Source organism: Notothenia rossii, assembly GCF_949606895.1.
Source record: "Notothenia rossii genome assembly, chromosome: 5".
Lineage (NCBI taxonomy): Eukaryota > Metazoa > Chordata > Actinopteri > Perciformes > Nototheniidae > Notothenia > Notothenia rossii.
In genome coordinates, this window is record NC_136903.1 from 33974581 (window position 1) to 33993947 (window position 19367).

Here is a 19367-nt window from a genome sequence, read left to right on the forward strand (position 1 = left end):
AGAAGTTGTGAACAAAAAGACAATGAGTAATATAAAAACACTTCGATGGTCTAAGGAATTGATAGCCCAGTGGATAGAGCCGGCGGCCAGGATGCGGCGATATCCTCCGCGCAGCTGGTTCAAAGCTCGGAATAGTTCAACTTTTAATCATTGCTTTTCAACTTTAATACTTTAATAACTGATAAAAGGCCCTCTCCGCCCAAATAAATGTCAAGCACTCTCTAGTCTCTTCTCAATAACCCAATACACACTATTATCAATCTTTAATTGCAAATAGAACATGATATTCAGTCTTAGTGTGTGTGTGTGTGTGTGTATCGAATATTTTTCAAGGCAAAGATGCGTTAAACCCACTGCAGCCCAGCACTTCGCCAGGAGAGGTCGAGAAATGAACCTATTTCCGACACAATTGTCCAAGTGGTTCGACGCTTCATTCAAAGCTTCATTTTGCTGTCACTATCCTTGGGTGCTTTGAAAGGCGCCCCTAAATAGAATGAATTATCATTATTATTTATTATCTGAAACGATGTAATAACTTTTAAAACTTGTTCCAGTCACTTGCCCCATGCATTCAGCAGCAGCAGGCCATTCACTTTGATTTGATCCCGTTATGAAATGCCATCATTTCGACAATAAATAAATGCTACATAAACGTTATCTTGCACATTTTATCTAACCATCTCCGTTTCTAACTTTCAATATAAAAGAGATCTCTCTCTCTCATCTGCGTGCGGGGGCGGGGCCTCAAAGACATGCCTGTTTTTCTGCGTTTTTCTGGGATAACAGTTCTAAGCTAGTCTTTTAATCTTTAAGGGAATTTTGCAATACTTCACTGACAGTGGGCACACAAATGAGCTTGCACATTCATAAAACAGGGTGTCCGCGGGGTCTTAAAAAGTATTAAAAGTTGATAAATCAATTTAGCGAAACTTAAGGCTATTAAAAAGTATTAAACGGCATTTTCCAAGGTATTAAGAAAGTTCACAGCAACGACAACATGAAACACCCTTTAATTTAATGAAACGACATGTCGGGAAACCCCCCAAGGCGGCTCCATGCATAGCGCGCCGTAAAATGCTGCTTATTATTTTAAGTTTTGTTGCCTTGCTCCGCTCTGTGTGGGGGGGGGGGGAACTAAACGACTACGGTAACGGGTCCCAAGGTGGGTAGACCAGCATACGCAACGCTCTGGGGGTCCAACGGCTCCGTGTGTGCCCTATATGATCATTTTCTGATAACGATGAAATAGCCCGCCTCCCTCTCCCCACGTCTCCTGCTGCTGCTGGGCTGTCAGAAGAGGGGGAGGAAAAGAGAGGCAGTCACCGTTTATTAAATATTATTATATTATAATACGGAGAACAGAGTCGTTATCAATTTGTTTTAAAGCTCAATAAATAACAAAGAAGACCTCTGACCGGCACTTTTCTAATTTTGTACGGAAGATTTAAACTTTAACGGACATGTTGACCGGCGGAACATTTTTTTTACGGAAACTGCCGCACGGTCCCCTCGTTCCTTGGGAGAGGCGGAGAGGTGGGTGTTTTTCATCTGCTGGTGGACTACCAAAGAGATACAGCAGGAGAACACGCCGTCCACCGCGGAGAATAAACAGAAGGGCAACCATGCTCCGGGGTCTTCTTCGCTGCTTTTGGTGTATTTCGGGCGGCAGCAGCGCAACTTACAGGCCTGACACATGTACTACATCGTTTCCAGCATTTCCAGCGGTCTAGTGTGAACGGACACGTTAATGAATCGAATGCGTGTGAACGGAAGCCTTTTTTGCGCTTGCGTATGCGTTTTACCGTATGCGTTAGGGGTTTCACAACTACCAATATTTACTAGTCGACTAGTTTTTCAAAATACTAGTCGACTAGTCGTTACGTCATAATAGAGACACACAAAGAGAGGTTTACAACTGTATTTTCTATTGGAACTCATACAGTCACATTAAAAACTGCATTTTAATTTGTTTTACATGGCTGAGTAAATAACAAACACTGGACTCACCAAAATCGACAGCAAAAAACTCTTGTTTACATAAATGCCACGTAAATCCAGTGCGCAACAGCGCATTGCGCAACACTTCGCTGTCCTCCACGATAACGTCCACCTTTCCATATTTTTGGTTTGAACACCAACGCATCGACATGTGAGGGAAGGAGGCTTGACCGCTTTCGGGTGACAGTGTTGCCTGCCAGGGAAAAAACCCTCTCACTCGGGGTGCTTGTGGCTGGAATAGCCAGGTAGCTCCTCGAAAGCGGGGGAAGCGGTGCACGTTTTCTGCCCACCACTCCAGTGGATTATCCATTGTGGGGATATGCGGTGTCCGCTGGCAGTAATCCCGTAGCTCATCATCCTCATCACTGTTGACCCGTGTTTTCTTGCTGTTCGTTTGCCTCTGTTCAGTGCTGACGCCGGTCCGTTGCTCACTGGTGCTAGCATTACTGCTAGTGCTAGCTGTCGGCAGCGGGTGTTTCATCTTCAGATGGTTGCGCATAGCAGATGCATTTGTATTGTACTTCAGTACAGCTGTACACAACTGACACTTCACTGTGGAGTTGGTTACATCTTAGTTGAAGTACTGCCATACATAAGAATGTCGGACGTGTTTTGTAGCATTTTGCAGCACCTCGTTTACCTCCATTTGTTTCCACGACTAGTCGACTAGGGCCTACAGCACCGACTAGTGGTAAAGGTAGTCGACTAGTCGACTAGTCGATTAGTTGGTGAAACCCCTAGTATGCGTCCTTGTGGGGCCGAGTCTAAGCCAAACTATATCCGGTCACAGAGATCTGCTATTTTAAAGTAAAGTCAACACATATAGACCCTAAATATAGTCTATATTAAGAACGAGAAAAGTCTTAACATATATATCCTTTTTTGTAAACATATGACAAATGTGTGAGGGTTCAGAGCATCGTCCTATGTGCCAGGGCTTTGCCCCGGACAGCCCCAGCCCAATTTAACCCCTGGGTATTTGTGAGGGAGCTCCTATATGGCATTACCCCGCTGAAGCTCACCAAAGTTTAACATATTTCATAGTTCAAAGTTTTGTCAATTGTTTTGGTTATTGGTTTCTAATGGTTTCTGAGGAGTTTTACTGGAATGAAAGAGCACAGAGTCTACAGAAGCAAAAAAGCAGCATACTGCATTAAACCTGACCTTCACAGAGAGGTGGAAGTTCATGTGGAAAGGAGGCTTCAGTAGTCTGTCTGCACTCTGTTCAGTTTTGCTATCTTACAATCAATATATTAAAGTGTGTTGCCAATGTAACCGGTTAGAACTCAAAGTTGCGATGAGGTCTTAATATGTATGGAAAGGGTCTTAAAAAAGGTCTTAAAAGGTTTTAAATTTGACTTCAGGATTCCTGCATATACCCTGTAAAAACAAATAACAATTTAACAAATGTGCAGGACACTGAGTTGAGCATACATGTCCAAAACTTCGTTTTTAACTGTAGGTTACTGTGCACAGTGAAAGAACACTGGTAATGACAAGCTATTGACTTAAACTGTTCCTCAAATACTGTGTCAGCCTTCAGACCACGTTGCCGTTAATATTTGGTGCCAGTCAACATGTTCGGGAAGATGAAAATGACCCTGACAAATAGGACAAATTCTGTTCAAATATGATCTTGTTACTGAGCTTAAATAGATTGAGACGAAGCCTATATTAAGTATAACTTAATTAAGGCTTGTAGATTTGTTTTATTGAAGTCACTTCAATAGACTCGTGCATAAGGCCAAATAAATAAATATTACACACAGGCCTATACTGTAACTCTTAACACAAAGAATTCCCTCTGCCCATCGTGGCACAATTCAAAATGGAATCGAAAGATAATCTTTCTCTCCCCATTGACTTCAATACATAATTTTTTCCGAAATAAAGTCCCATGGGACGGAAGTAGATGGGCGTGACTTCGCCTCTCTATTGACCTGTATGGCTCATAACCTTTTAGTGAAGGTGCGCTACTGCCTCCTTAAGATCAATATCTGTGTTTTATGCTTTTCGCTATAGAGAATACAGGGATAACGCAGACATCTTGTCCAGTGTGGCTCACTCGAGATATATTTTATTGAAAACATTTACAAGGACTTTACAAGACATTGAGATATTCAAGCCTCCAAACCTATTCAGCCTAGAAACACTGCTCCAGACTGTCCTCCCATCTACCCTTATGCTCAATCTATTTAAGTATAGTCAGTTACTCTTTTTGTGACATCTGCACCTCATGTAGAACTAATTTCACCAATAGAAAATTGTACATTTCCACCATGTCTTCAGGTATTGTTCTTTGTAATAAAGCAGCTGGTCCTTCAGCAGCACTCAGTATTTCACAAGAGTCTCCTAATCCTCTCATCGTCATGTTGACAGGCACACCGCTCCAAACAAAAGGCTGTCACTCACGTGTTAGCGTTCTGTGTGTGTGAGCGCCTTTCCCTCCATGCGTATACATGCACGTGTATACAAGCATGTTTCAAGCATACTCGTCATTCCTCACAGAATTAGCCTTTGTGTGTAGTGGTTTAGGTTGTTTTAACCAGACTGGGGGTCGTCGGGGGTCACCAAGAGGATTATTATAATTGGGTGCCAACTTGTGGTGAAGGATGTAAGTGGACAGAACACATGTCGCCTTACCAAGAGAACATCCAAACAATGACACCTGGACAAGTGAGTGAGAGGTGGAACACTAAATGCAGGTGGAAGAGAAATACATTAGATAATAATAATATAATACATTTTATTCATCAAGTGCTTTTACTCAAAGACACTTTTCAGAAATGTACAAAATAAAATTCAAAATAAACTTAGCTTACACAATGATATTAAACACTAGGACATTCATCACAAGATGTAAAAACAGAGACAGCTTTAATTTCAGACATGGACTACATAATAAAACTGGCTTTGCCCTTTAGTTCAAAAGGCTTTTTGTAATCACCCGACCTTAGTGTCTTCTATTTGAATATGTCTTACAGCTTTATGCAGCTTTATGGAAAGAGCCCCATTGATCACACAACATTTGGCCCCTGGAGTGGAGTGCACCAGCTGGGCGTAACTCTATGTCCGACATAGAACCGAAGGTTAAGACCAAACTAAAGTTGTGACTAGTGCACCACTTAGACTTAAGCCCTGTATGCGTTGCGCCCGGGTGTAACTTTTACGCCTAGTATGGAGCAGGCGTAAATCGGAAAGAGAGACTAGTATCCATAGTAACTTAAAACATGATTAATGTTCATCGCACAACTGCATGTCGGGCTATTAGACAAGTTTCCTTGGCTCTCCAGCGCCGTGAATTATATTCACTTACCAACACAAGAAGAAGCAGCAAAATCCTCCTGGTATCCTTGAAGATATCGGTGGATGACTTAACCACAATCACATAATAAACAACATATAGCCCTGTATATTTGTAATATGAACGTGTTTTTTTGCAATTGCATTTCAATAAGCTCCCATTGTGACCACATATTTTCATGAGGCCGTTTTATAGCCTATTATTCAAAAAGCACACACAAGAACATTAGATAACAACATTTGGAGAAATATTAACATGAAATTGAGATAAAAACAAGTACAACAAATATGATTAGAGAATGGTGAATGACAAATTGTCTTCTTCAGTGATTCTTGGCTGATTCTTAAGAATTATAATTTTGAGTCTTCTCCAGCTCAATGTTGCCATGTTCCGCTCTCAGTTTTGCAGTCTCAACCTGCACACGAACGATCTCTTTCTCCACCAGTTCACGCTGTAGCTCTGTAAAATCCCTCTTTCTTTTTCTCTTTTTTTGGTTTCCGTTATCCATGACTTCGTTATCCAAGTCTTAGCTTGCTCTGAATAGAGGAGTTTGAGTGTTACATTATGTAGACGTGTGTTGCTTGGCAACAATTACTGTTTTGCGTGTATTCACGTGGACGCGCATCTTAAGACCAGGCGCAGCTACGACCTAGACTAGTCAGGCTTGGTGCACTCGGTGTAAATTCGAATCACTAAGTCGGACGTAGCTAAGCCGGACGTTAGAGTTAAGACCTACTTGTTTACGCCCAGCTGGTGGTGATCAAAAGAAAGCAGTACTAATGAGAACTGTGAAGTGAAGCATACAATTGAATCCCCTGGTGAGGACTTGGATCATATGAGTTTGTGCTAAGTGGATCCTGAGGGGTCAAAGTTCAGGCCTCACTGAGCTTAAGGGTCATTATGCTTGAATACCACGGCCACTTGACATTATACCATAGCCGTGTGACATATCTCTTGCTGTACTGTATTGTCTGAGCATCTTCTGCTTTTGTCTCCGTTAGAATTATTGTCAGACATGTTGAATGTGTTAAGAAACTGGCAGACAAAACATGGAGTGAGCAAGAGGAGGAATGCTCTGTGCTCTTTCGTGGCTTCTGCTTCGTTCAGAATTCCCCCTGCCCTCCTGCCTGCCTCAGCAGGTTGAAATACTCTCTATACACTCAGATACTTAGATAGCTAATATCCAATGTCTTTACATAAGGACTCCAAATATGTCTTGTTATGCTCTTTCCAGACATACGACATTAAAGTCCCCCAAGGATCATTTTACTATACTCTTTCATGTTTTACGACCAATATATATGTATTTCTGCTCTTTCCAAGCTGGCACTCTGTCTTTTTGAAATGATTTATCCTTTGTCATTTAAGTCAAATTGCCAGCATGGAATTGTTGAGCAAGTTTTGTTTTAGAAGGGTTTAGAAACTGGTGGAGGCTACCTTTCGTATGTTGGGTGAATTTGCTGAATTAGCATAACCACCTATATGAACAATATTTCAACAACGGCTCGGTTGATTGGACTATATTGGAGTAATTTTTTTTTAAGGGTTATTAAGGATACTTAATCCATTTCAGGCATTTTCAATGCTGGTGGGCCGATTTTGCTTAAATATGAGGCCATTTTTAAGTTATAGAGAATTCTACATTTCCCAGCAAGAAAAGAAGGTAAAGAGGGAAGTCATAAAAAAACATTATTTCTAGTAAATAGATCAGTAATTAACAAAACCTGCGTACTTATAAAACTACTTAAAACTGCCAGTTGTTTTACTCTGCTTTTATCAGAACAATAACATTGGGGTTTCTAATTCTTTACGATTTATACAGCTGTTTCTTGCTTTGGACAGGAACCTCAGCCACACTCTTAGCAGTAGCCATTTTGCTCCTGATAAATAAGAAGAAATCAACTGACAGTAAAAAAAACAGCCATTAGGAAAGTTACTTAGGCCTACGACTAAAACTGGGAGTTTATTTCCAGATCCGAGCAAACCTTCAGGAGGACATCTACAGGACCCGTTGGCAAGGGGGCCGGTCGCCGGAGCAACCACAGCCTTAAAAATCCTATGAGAGTCAAGTCCCTCAATCTTCTGCTAAACAGCAGGAGCCCGCTGAGACAGACCCATCCCTCCTCCTGTTCCTCCACCCTACCTCCATCTTCTCCGGGTCCTCCATCATCCAATGGTGCTCAGAGTGGGGATCAGCAGAAAGACACACCCAGGACAGCTCTCATCAAGTAAGAACCACTTCATAGTCAATTCAGACCTTTGACTGTTCTGCCCAGTATGTATGTTACATAAGGGATCATATGCAGCAAGCCGGTCATTTTATATCACCCTCTTGCGGTTCCCTTTTCTATAATGACCAGCTTGCTGCACATAATCACGTTTATTAAATACACTGCCAGAGTCCATACCATGTTCCCTTCAGTGTTTACTTCCTGTTGGCCGCCTTCTGCTGATTTCTGTGGTCCAGTCTTTTTACCTCTTTCCTTCTCTCGTTTCCTTGTTCTTGCTCTCTTTTCCGTTACCTGGGACAGGCAAGCCATCATTAATCCAAGGTTTCACACTCCCCTTAAATATAAAAATGAAGATTCAAAAAGTAAACTACTTTTTTTTTTATGGAGGAAAACTAATGTGTGTTTGGACAAAGCTGATGACCGCAATTCTTTCTGCAGATTGATAAGATTGCCCATAGTCCCTTAATGGGAGTGTCCTTTGCACCTTTCTGCTAACAAAAATTGACCAAATTGACTAATCAGAATCAGTCCAATTAAGCCATGCCTGTAGATAGTCACATCCTACACTAACATATATGGGTTAAATTGCTGAATTCAGGTTGTAGGAAGTAAGACAGGGATCTTTTCAAGTAATTGACAGGATCAAAACTACCAAAATAAGCCCTTTTATTCACAGATGACGGATATAAAAGAAGGCTGTGGTCAAGCTCATGATAAATGTGGTGAGCAGAGCACATCACATAGCAGCTCAGGTTTCAGACTATCAACACAGTAACTTGTAAGCCTGTTAACCTGGTTTGAGGCTTGTAGGAAGTGTGCTTATTGTACAGACAGTAGCACCCCAAATCAAACCTCTTTTCACTGTTCAATGCAAAAGCTGTAAGAGGAACCTTTGTTTTTCCTTTTCGAGTACCAAGTAAGGGAAATAGGATTATTTATTGTTTTGCTTTTTTGTTTGTGTATTTATTTATTTTTGCAAATGTATTTCTTTCTTTCTTCTTCTCTCACATTTGTACCGTACCATTTCAGCAGAGCACAACAAACTGCAATATATCGAATTTCATTAAATATATAACGATACATCTTACAGCAACACATGCCAGTATACAAAACCAAAAGTAAAACATTAATAATAACATATATAAATAAGGACTGTTGAGGGTAACACATTAAAGCTTGCGATAATTCTGAAAACCTTAATGTTTAAAATAATATAGGTAACCCAAATTAAGTGTCTTTAAGTTTCTAATTTACCCCAACTTTCTCCCGTAATTCCAGATTTTTCTGAAAGATGTCATGGTAGTGAAGAGGCAAATAAGTGCTGATCGCCAAACATTTTGTATAGCTGATAAATTGTAATACAGTTATTAAAAAAATGTAATAGGAACCCGCTGTATGTTGTTTGACCAAAATATGTGCAATGATTCCTGAAACCTGTGTAGTAGGAAACACACAATGTTAAGAAATATTCTCACACTTAAAACAAAAAGCTTTTTTTATTGGTATGCTTATTTGAAAAACCTCTTAATTCTGTCATCACCTTAATGTTGATGAAGAAACACTTGTAAATACCTTACCACACATAATTTCTGTCTAGTCATAACATTTTACTGTTATGAATCTTTTACATTGCCTAATGTCATATTTTAACCACAACAACCAAAACAGTTGATTATCATCGGCTCGTGTCATGTCTGGGTTTGACCACCAATAGAAGATGGACCACAGTGATGTGAACCATCTGAAGGTCTTTCTGATGGGTTAATGGTGTGTGTGTGTGTGTGTGTGTGTGTGTGTGTGTGTGTGTGTGTGTGTGTGTGTGTGTGTGTGTGTGTGTGTGTGTGTGTGTGTGTGTGTGTGTGTGTGTGTGTGTGTGTGTGTGTGTGTGTGTGTGTGTGTGTGTGTGTGTGTGTGTGTGTGTGTGTGTGTGTGTGTGTGTGTGTGTGTGTGTGTGTGTGTGTGTGTGTGTGTGTGTGTGTGTGTGTGTGTGTGACTGAAAGCTGAAAGAGTTAAACCCATCCTGTTGTGTTTTCCACTGCATTTCACAGCAGGCAGGGTGGGGACAGCACATAAATAGACCTGCAGTTTCCTGTTTAGTAGGTTACACACCTTTAATACAGTATGTCCCTCCCAAGAATCTCAAGGGAGCTACACACAATATCCACTATTGATATGACTTATTCTGTATAGGTATGTGTATGCCTCCCCAGTGAGTGTATATTGATAGTTTTTGACTGAATGAGGTGTGTGCAGTTGTTCCCCTTGTGTGTGGGAACGACGCCACAGGAATATGAGCTAAGCTGTCCTGGCTTCACTGGTGGACAGTATCTGTAGCTGGAGGCTCAACACACCCACACTAACATTACTTTTCCACTTTCCGTGGCCTCCCTCATGCTGAAGGACAGATCAGGGTACAGAATTGTAAAACAGAAAAAAAAGAAAGATTTGTGTTCCAGTAAGTGTGGTTAATTTAGAGGAAAATAATGGTTGTCTTTGTGACACATATTTACTTCTCTGGGGACTAGAAGCATTCTTGTTCTCACAAAGGGACAATAATAAACAAGCGGATAAAAGCTGGATGCTTTTGTAGGTTTTTTAACCATTGTATTTTCATTTTATACCTAATACAACTCTTATTAACATAATAAATTACATTTTGTGACAGTTTCACCATATTAGAATACATACATGTTGAAGACATAGTGCCGCTCTCAGTGCAATCATTGTCGGCCCAACAATCAGTCAGCCATAGAAACGTGTTCAGTTATGTCCTGGTGCATGTTTTCCTAAAGTATTTTCAACTACGTTCCACATATTCCGTGAGCTTCCTGATCTTGACAACGTATTGCCGCTTTTTTAAGACAGACTAGCTTTTGCCTTTTTGGGCTACTTTATATTTGTATGATAAATCAGCCGCAGAACAAGGAAGTCGATGGGCGTACGTCAATAAAAATACAACTGGCAGCAACATCCAGTGTCTGCCTGGCCGATTAGCTCATACAAATTGTCTTTCCTGTATTTTTTATAATTTGATTTGTAAGACACGGCCAAATACAACCTACTCCTCCAATTTCTTCATGATTTCACCAAAAGGTTTAGATATTTGGGGTCGTATAAAAACAGCATAGTGCTCAGAAATATGACGATGGGTGCATTGCCATTTCACATGTTGATCGAATGTGACCACATGCACTCAAAATCATTGAAAACAATTGCAAAAAGACATTGGCGCTCCAAAAGTCGTTATGTGGGCGCTTTCCAGGAGATCATATGACCCGATCACCAAAGGTATATAGTGCAAGAACAGAGTGGGACTGACAGCATTCTCCCTGTTACAACTCAGTGTAGCATCAAACTGAGTTTGAAGTTGTTATTCCAATGTTGCTTTAACCGTGTTTTGACAGACAGGTGACAGGCAGTAACACGTGTTTCTGGGAATCGCAGTTGTCATCATTATGACTGAGAAAGTGCCAGGTAACCAGCCCAACCAGTACTCTTCTAGTCGTAGAGACACACATGCAAACAGTGTTTCACACTTGAAAGCCCATTTGCACTGATTACATAAGAAATGATTTTTTTATAGCATGCAGTGTTTTGTGTTGCATACATTTTATATCGTCTAGAAGTTTGCAACTTGTCTGTTAACTGTAATGTGTGTATTTTTTATTTTCCTTTATTGGACACACTTTTGTGAACAGTTTGTTTAAGAGAATCACACATAACGTCTGTGTTTGGCATCTCCTCACAAAAATAGGGTGTGTACTAGGGCTGAACGATATTGAAAAAAACTGACATCGCGATTTTTTTTCCCACCTGCGGTATATATTGCGTTTTTTTAACTATATTTAACCAGATGAAGGTATTGTCTCCACAGATTATTTAAGTATAGTATCTAAGCGATCCGATCTCGCGACAGGGGAAGCAAACAGAGACAACACAACACGTACCTTTACGGAGCTTTTACGGGAGATCGTCTCACCGTAGCTGTCAATCTGATCAAAAGACTTGTTCAATGGCATTAAAACGAGAAAAAACGCGGCTGAATCGGTTAATCCATAGGATGATAATGTGTCTGTGTAATAATTTTTTTCATTTATAATCCATAATTCCATTTTTATGTAAAAATCGGAGAGGAAAAGTTAGCTGCTAATGGTAGCCACCAGAGTTATTGCAGCTTCCGGTCTTTGCTATGCGGCAGTTTAACACACACACACACACATTACCAAATAAGGACTATGCGGGAGTTCCCCTCGATTCCATTGGCTCTGACGGTTAGAAAGAGATGTCACATGTCAAAATCCAGCAAGGGGGGCGAGAGATATGGAAAATCCACCCAAATGGCCGAAGCAATTGCATGGCACTGTCTACAAAGTACCTTTGTTTGGTCAACATCAAGCTTTTTGTATCCAAAATAGTTCCAGATGGCAGATGTTGCTTTTCTTCTTGGAAGTAAATCTTCATTCCCTCCGGTATTATCCTCCTGTGCCTCGCTCATTTTTTTACCAGTTTTGATGGTCTGCAAACTAGCGGGGCAGGGTCTGCTGTGATCTGATCAAGAATGATTGTGATTGGTGGTTTGCTGTGCATGGAAGTTCTACACACACCAACACATGAACAAATAAGGAGTGAGAGTGACGCGTAGCCAAAACCGGAAGCTGCATACACTCTGGTGGCTACCATTAGCAGCTAACTTTTGTGCTCCAATTTTTACATACAAATGGAATTATGGATTATAAACAATTGCTTCAAAGCCACAGAAACATTATTAACCTATGGATCAACCGATTCAGCCGCGTTTTTACTCGTTTTAATGCCATTGAACACGTCTTTTGATCAGATTGACAGCTACGGTGAGACGATCTCCCGTAAAATCTCCGTAAAGGTACGTGTTGTGATGTCTGTGTTTGCTTCCCCTGTCGCGAGATCGGATCACTTAGATACTATACTTAAATAATCTGTGGACTCTCAGCTTTAATCGGATATATTGTATGTGCAGTTTCGATAAGTAATAAGGGTATCTTTATTTTGAATTCTGTGCTAAAGTGTGTCAGCATTTTTTTTTTTTTTAATGAATAAAACCGCATGTCCCTGCGGTGTGAATATCGCGCATGCGCATATCGCGGTTATCGCCATGACACAGTATATCGTTCAGCCCTAGTGTGTACATTTTATTTAATTAAATTTCTAACCATGACATGACATCCAAGTATGTAAAAGGATTTTTTTTAAACATTTATTTTGAATTAGTTTATAATATGTCAGATGAACTAATTTACTTTAAAGTGGACATATAATGCTATATTTGAAACATATATTGTAGGGCCACATCTATATAAAGTATATAAATATAGTTTAGTTTTTTCAAAACACCAAACAGATCCTGCATTTTAGCCATGCCTCATTTCGCTCTATTTGCTCTTTCCAGCCCTGTTTTTGCAGGGGGCTGATTCTGTGAGCTGTAACTGACCACGCCCCCCTGTAGGAGAGGGGAGTTGGCAGGGATATCTAGATACTTTCCAAGGTTTGACATAATGAATTGTGCTACTTGTAAAGTAAGCAACGATGTTTTCAAATCTGTAATCAAAGAGCTCCTCAAAAACGCTATCGAAGCAGTTCCTGCCGTTGCTACGTTAGTTCAAACAGTAACAACGGACTATTTTTCTTAGCGGATGCATGTCAATTTAAATCAATACAACTATTTTTTAAATCAATAAAATCATTTTCTAAATCCATAAAAGCATTTCAATTAATATTGGGAGTCATGTCGTTACTTTGTTGAGAATGTTTCCATGTAATAAGCGGGATAATGTGCAGCGACTTGGTCATTATGGGGAAAAGAGCACCTTCATGCCGATCTAGATCCCTCCTCTTCGCGTCGGGCTCCTGATCAGCCTGTGTGTGTTCTTTTCCCCATAATGACCGCGTCGCTGTACATTATCCCTCACATAACATTATATTGAGTCATTATTCATTTGTTTTAAAGCAGGAGGCGCAAACGCTTGCCTCGGGGAGGGAGAAAAAGAACCACAGCGGAGAATAAACAGAAGGGCAACCATGGCAACCATGCGCAGGAAGTCTTCTTCGCTGCTTTTGTGGCAGACTTCAGCGCCACTTACAGGCCTGGCATATGTACTACAGCGTCTCCAGCGCTTTCGAGCGGCAATGGCCGGCCGTGACCCAACCTCTCATTCCCCTGATTGGTGGAGAATTGACCAATAGCCGTAGCGCCACCGTCCTGACGTCAGGACAGTGTTCAAATCTGTATCAGTCTTTATCAGATCCGTTGCAGCCCCTTTTTTAGAGATTTGGGTATGGAGGAAAAATTAGAGAGGATTGTGTTTTCTGACACTTGGTGAGTTCCCTGGAACACCGGGGACACATATTCATGTATAAAAGACGTATACAAGTGCATTTTGCATGATATGTCACCTTTAAGTATAAGGGCGCGTGTGTGTGTGTCTTTTGCCTTTGTACTGGCTTAAAAGACAAATGTAAACTAACATTTTCAGTGTGTTGCCATTTGAAGCGAATGTGAGAAAGAGAGGTAAAATGAGACAAACATGATTAATGTGTGTGCATACTGCATGAGCTTGTGTGTGTGTTTTAGAGTATGTGTGTTGAAGCTTGTCATCTGATCCTGCAGTGTTGTCGGCTGCATGTTCAGTAGTGTGGGAGCCACTCTTCCGTCCTGTACTCACCCCTCATCTCCTCTCCCTGGGGAAATGTTTGCGTGCACATGTTTAGCGCCAACCTAAATCCATAATATCAGTCCATAATGACACTGGAGACTCCTAATACGGGACCATATGCTTTTGTAACCTGGTTGTTCATTTGAGCATGCCACATGTGATGATACATGATGCAAAATAATTCCTGTTTATGGACATATGCATGAAACATTTCTAATCAGGCAAAAAACATGCGTGAATGTACTAAAGTCACTCTCCACCTCTGCCATTGTTAAGGGAATTGTTAAAATGCAGGTGTAGTGGTGTTATGTAACACGGTAGTGAGGATACAAGGACGCATGAGTGATCACGCACACACACTCACACACACACACACACACTCACACACACACACACAGCTCATCCTATTTAGGGAAACAAAGGGAGAGTGAAAGGCTTACTGCAGTGTTTGGTGCCAGCCAAGTGACGCCTTCATTCCCCTGACGACCACAAACATTCAAGCATGGCTTCATAGACTGTTTATGTACAGTAGTTTAACATTTAAAGTCGTTAAAACGAATAATGCGCTAACATCTCTCTTATGTCTTATTATATTATGTTCTGTCCGTAAGTCCCATTTACACTGCGCTTACTCGCTGTTTAAAACACATAACTACTAAAACATGGATGGTTTAAAGTGTTTAAACTTGACACAATATACTTTAGATTTTCTTGACTTCAGATTTGACTTTACAAAATAACTCACTGCCTTTATATCTGGAATATACTCACTTAAAATGTAATCAACCTAAGCCTCCTAAAGCTTTTTCAAATACGCCTATATTTCACATTTATCAGTGATGCAAACACAGGTATGGTGAAAAAAGAGAGAACTATTCGAAGCAGGAAAAAAACAGCGTAATATACCAGCTATAATGCTTCAATTAACTGGCTATTCTTTATAATATACTCAGATCAATAGGAGACAGAGATGTTAAGTTATAAATCAAGGATTTTCATTATTATTATTTACAGCAGGGGTGGGGAACCTTTTTCCTTTCAATTTTTACAACATCCTCCAAGGGCCGTACAAATTATTGAACTCAACCTCTGCTTAAAAAAACTAAAATCACAGCCAATTCATTTGGCCTTTCTTTCATGCTGTGCAAAGAAAAAGCAACCTCTTAATCCAGATATCTTACCATGACTCGCGCATGCATGCATGCATGCATGCATGTGCACGGTGTGGCATGACCACCAAAACAGAAAGATATGGACACAAGATGTGTGCAAATGTATCCATGTGAACATGATTTAAGTGGGGGGGACTTAACCTCCTCTAGGGGGATCCGGGGGCATGCTCCCCCGGGAACATTTTTCTTTTAAATATTGAAGTTAAAAGCATCAATCTGGTGCACTTTAAGAGCAACATGAGGAGATCTATGGATATATATCTCAACACCCATTTGAAACAGAACTGTAAGCAGATTTTTCAAATCACTTATTTTTAACAACTTTTTTGTTACTGTCATATAGTATTTTATACCTGTTTTTCATTTAGTCTCTAATGTCTCATTAATAATTATAATGATCATATCAAGGTGTGCCTTAACCTCACTGAGCTGAGGTTATTTGAGCCTCTCAGGAGAGAGCTCTCTTCCACCTGGTTGTAGAAAAGCTCTTTAAATTTGTTAGCATAGCTAGCTAACCAGATGCTAATAACAACAGATCGCCACTGTGCTTAAAACTAAAGACACAGCCACGCAAACACTGCAGCATGTGTACGGCTCCTTATGGGTACCGCAATATTTGAAGAGCTGGAGCGGCATTCCGGTGCTCTCCGTAAGCACTCTAGTCTAGTCTACACTCCTTTCAGACGAGACATAACCACGTGAAGACACGTTACGCTCGTGTTGTGTTCAAGGAACCTGTCCTTGGCCAGGAAAAACAGGCACTCGCTTGTTTAATTATTTTGCGATCTACATTACTTCTTCTTTTTTGAAGTGAGAAGTTGTCCGTCAGTCGGACGGACAAACAGACGGACTGACGGACCCCCCCCCCCCCCCCAAAACGAAAACTCTTCGGTTCTCCATGAATTACAGAAGTCACCCAAAGCAGCGTTAAAAAAGCGGGAGGCGCCGAAAAGCGACTAATTTGCATCACTGATTTATGCTTGTCTCCGAGTCCAAAACACATTTTACATAGGATACGATTTATTGTCACATCAAATCTGACATTTTTCTTGGATCACAGCCCTTCAGGACAAATATTAGGACAAGATACAAGGAAAGAAATGTCTAACACAACAATCAATCATGTCCAAGTAGGGCTGGGCGATTTTTTCGGTTTAACGATTCATTTGCATTTTTACTTTCCTACGGTTTGTGAAATGGCTGAACCGAAAAATCGCGATTTAAAAACATTTCTAGACTCCGCAGATTTGTTTTGTTTTCGCACTTTCCACTTGCCCGCTCGGGCCACTAAAAATATTGCTTTAAAAAAAAGAATTGTCCTGTGGGATTGGTATTTTGACTTGCAATTTAGTTAAATTGTTTCGTTTATTAACGCTACAACATAGCGTTTTGTGAGGCGGTTGTCGTTGTTGGGTGAAAAGCAAACAGCTGTTTGCTGCGGAGCGCAGCGCGAGCAGGCTCCCGTGAGCGGGAGCGCGCTCCTTCACTACAGACTATCGCGCCACCTAACCATTCGCAATTAATGTTTTTAATACCAGCGGTAACCGGCCAAGTGCCGGGCAAAAAACAATCTTCAAATAAAAGAAAGTCACCGGAGGAGTTAAAGGAGAGTGACAGGGAGTATGAGAAGAAGAGGGAGAGAACGTTTCAGCTAGCTTGATCGAAGGAGTTGGCGTCCTAAAACCCTTTCATAATCTATCGATTAGATTTATGATTCGAAAATTATAAAAGTAGGGTAGACATGTGGAGATTATCGGGCTGAACAAAACGTGCATTTATCAAACAGGTTTGTTTTCCACAGACGTTATTTCCAGCTATTTTCCAAAACCCTGTGGAGAAATCCCATTGCTTTTTGTCGAGGGAACCAGCAGCTTACTTTCTGGTTTTAGGACGCGTCACTGCACCTCTCAATATGATGCCAATATAGAGAACCGCAGTGACGCGTCGTAAAACCCGGAAGTATGTTAGCATTTTTAGCACTTCCGGTTCCTTCCTCAAAAAGCAATGCATTTTTTCCATAGGGTTTTGGAAAATAGCTCGAAATAAGGTCTGTGGTTGACACAAATTTAAGAGATAAGTCACGTTTTGTTCAACGACATTAAATAAATCAGCAGTGACCCCACTGGGGATTTTTGAAGAGTTTACGTGTCTGAAAAACGATGGTTGTTACCGAGTGGCTGAATAGGACTACAGAAATTGTCGAGGCCGTTGTACGTCATTACGCAGAACACGTAAACACTCCCGCTAATTTTGTTTTCCCCTGTGTTCTGCTTGAAAGCAAGTACCTGCCTATCTTTAGTATCTGTATATCTATATCTGACCATTAGAATCTGTATTTTTGAAATTGTCGATTTTAACACCGTAGTTTTACAAATTATAGAATAATTAATTACCAGTGTTTTCCAATTTTACTCGGCAGTTCGTTTCGTTAGCTAACGTTAGCTAAAGCTAGCGCTACTAGTTAGCTACGCAATGGTTTGTTGCTTTGCTCCGGGTTGCAGCCACAGGTCTTCGCATGAAACGTGCTTGTTCTATCGTTTCCCGGCCAATGTTTCCCAAAGGAGAATCTGGATTCGTGCCATGAGGTAAGCTGACGTTACATTTTTGTCCATGTCACGGTGAAATGTAAATGATGGGTTGTGACTGTATCGCCGTTTTAGAGATGGCGCTGCTGAAAAGACCGCAACATAAGTAAAGATAATGAATACATCCTATTAAAACCTGTGTGGCTTATATGATAAGTCTAATTAGTACAAGCAGCATAACGTTTCACCATGTAACTAAAGATTGTAGTCAGGGAAATCAGTTTGACATATTGAACTATTAACAAATCACCTCTGGCTGGCAGAGAACTCTCTGCTCCATTGCTTCTCTTAGACGTAAAATCACATGTACATTTTACATTTATATTCAATTTAATATTCCATCCCTCACATACTTTTGTATATATAATAACTTATATTTTGTTTTTCTTGTTATGCTGCTGCAACACAAACATTTCCCAAATTGGGATCAATACAGTAATATCTTATCTTAATTAATTAAGAAATATAACTATTATAATTAGTGTAGCAGCTGACACCTATTTTCAATATGGATTAATCTACCATTTATTTCTTTAGTTCAATTTTGATCTATAAAAAGGTCAAAATAGTGAAAATGTTCACGAGACTTATCAAAGTGCAAGGTTATATCTTTAGATGTTTTGTTTTAGCCTATGTACTGTATGTCTTAATGCTCTTACAGTATATGTGACGGTGTGACTTCCATGAAACTAATATTTTATATGTTCCCAACAGACGAGCTGACAGGAAACCTAACACTCTAACAACCACAACATTGCAAAGGCGAGTAAATATAAATTAAAAACAATTAAACATTTTTTTATTTCTTCTTCCTTGCAGTGAGGTGAAGCTGACCTTGCACTTGGTAAGGATGTTCCTCACGCAGGCTGAATGTTTCTCCTTCCTTACTGACACAGAAGCCCTTGATTTAGCAATGCTTCACTAATTGTCATTTCCCTGGCTCCGTAGGGACACTTTACCTCCAGCACAGCGGAAGACCCTACCAGACCATCTGGAGATGCCCCCAACATTCCTGATAGGGAGAGCCACAAATCTGACTCATGGACCTGCATCTGGGTTGCAGTGGTGAATGCCCTGACGCCCTCACGTTCATTCATAGTCCCCCACTGTACAGACAAAACACCATCAAGGGCCTGTTGTTGCCCTAGCACCCTGGCAATAAAGGAAGCAGTCACACGCTTTGACCTCAGGACAGCTCCAAAGTTGCTGGCAGTCAACCTTCCTTCCCTGAACAAATGCCAGTTTGGGTTGGTTCGCTGACCAGTGGTAGCCACCTGAATTGCCCTCTGTTGCTCTTCAGACAATGCCATGCTTGCCACAATTGCCTCAGGTCCTTGATGCCCAACAGATTTGATAATTTCAGGAACAGTAAGTGTTTCCAAGCTGCA

At 40.7% G+C, this 19367-nt stretch overlaps 1 protein-coding gene across 2 annotated transcripts in view; it reads left to right on the forward strand.

The window, feature by feature from the left end:
* LOC307038543 (uncharacterized protein) overlaps positions 1-19367 on the forward strand; it is a 176274-nt gene that overhangs the window by 139428 nt on the left and 17479 nt on the right. For both annotated transcript variants that reach the window (XM_079680027.1, XM_079680028.1), the window contains exon 14: positions 7276-7530. In XM_079680027.1, the coding sequence (XP_079536153.1) occupies positions 7276-7530 (255 nt within the window). The remainder of the gene's footprint in view (positions 1-7275; positions 7531-19367) is intronic.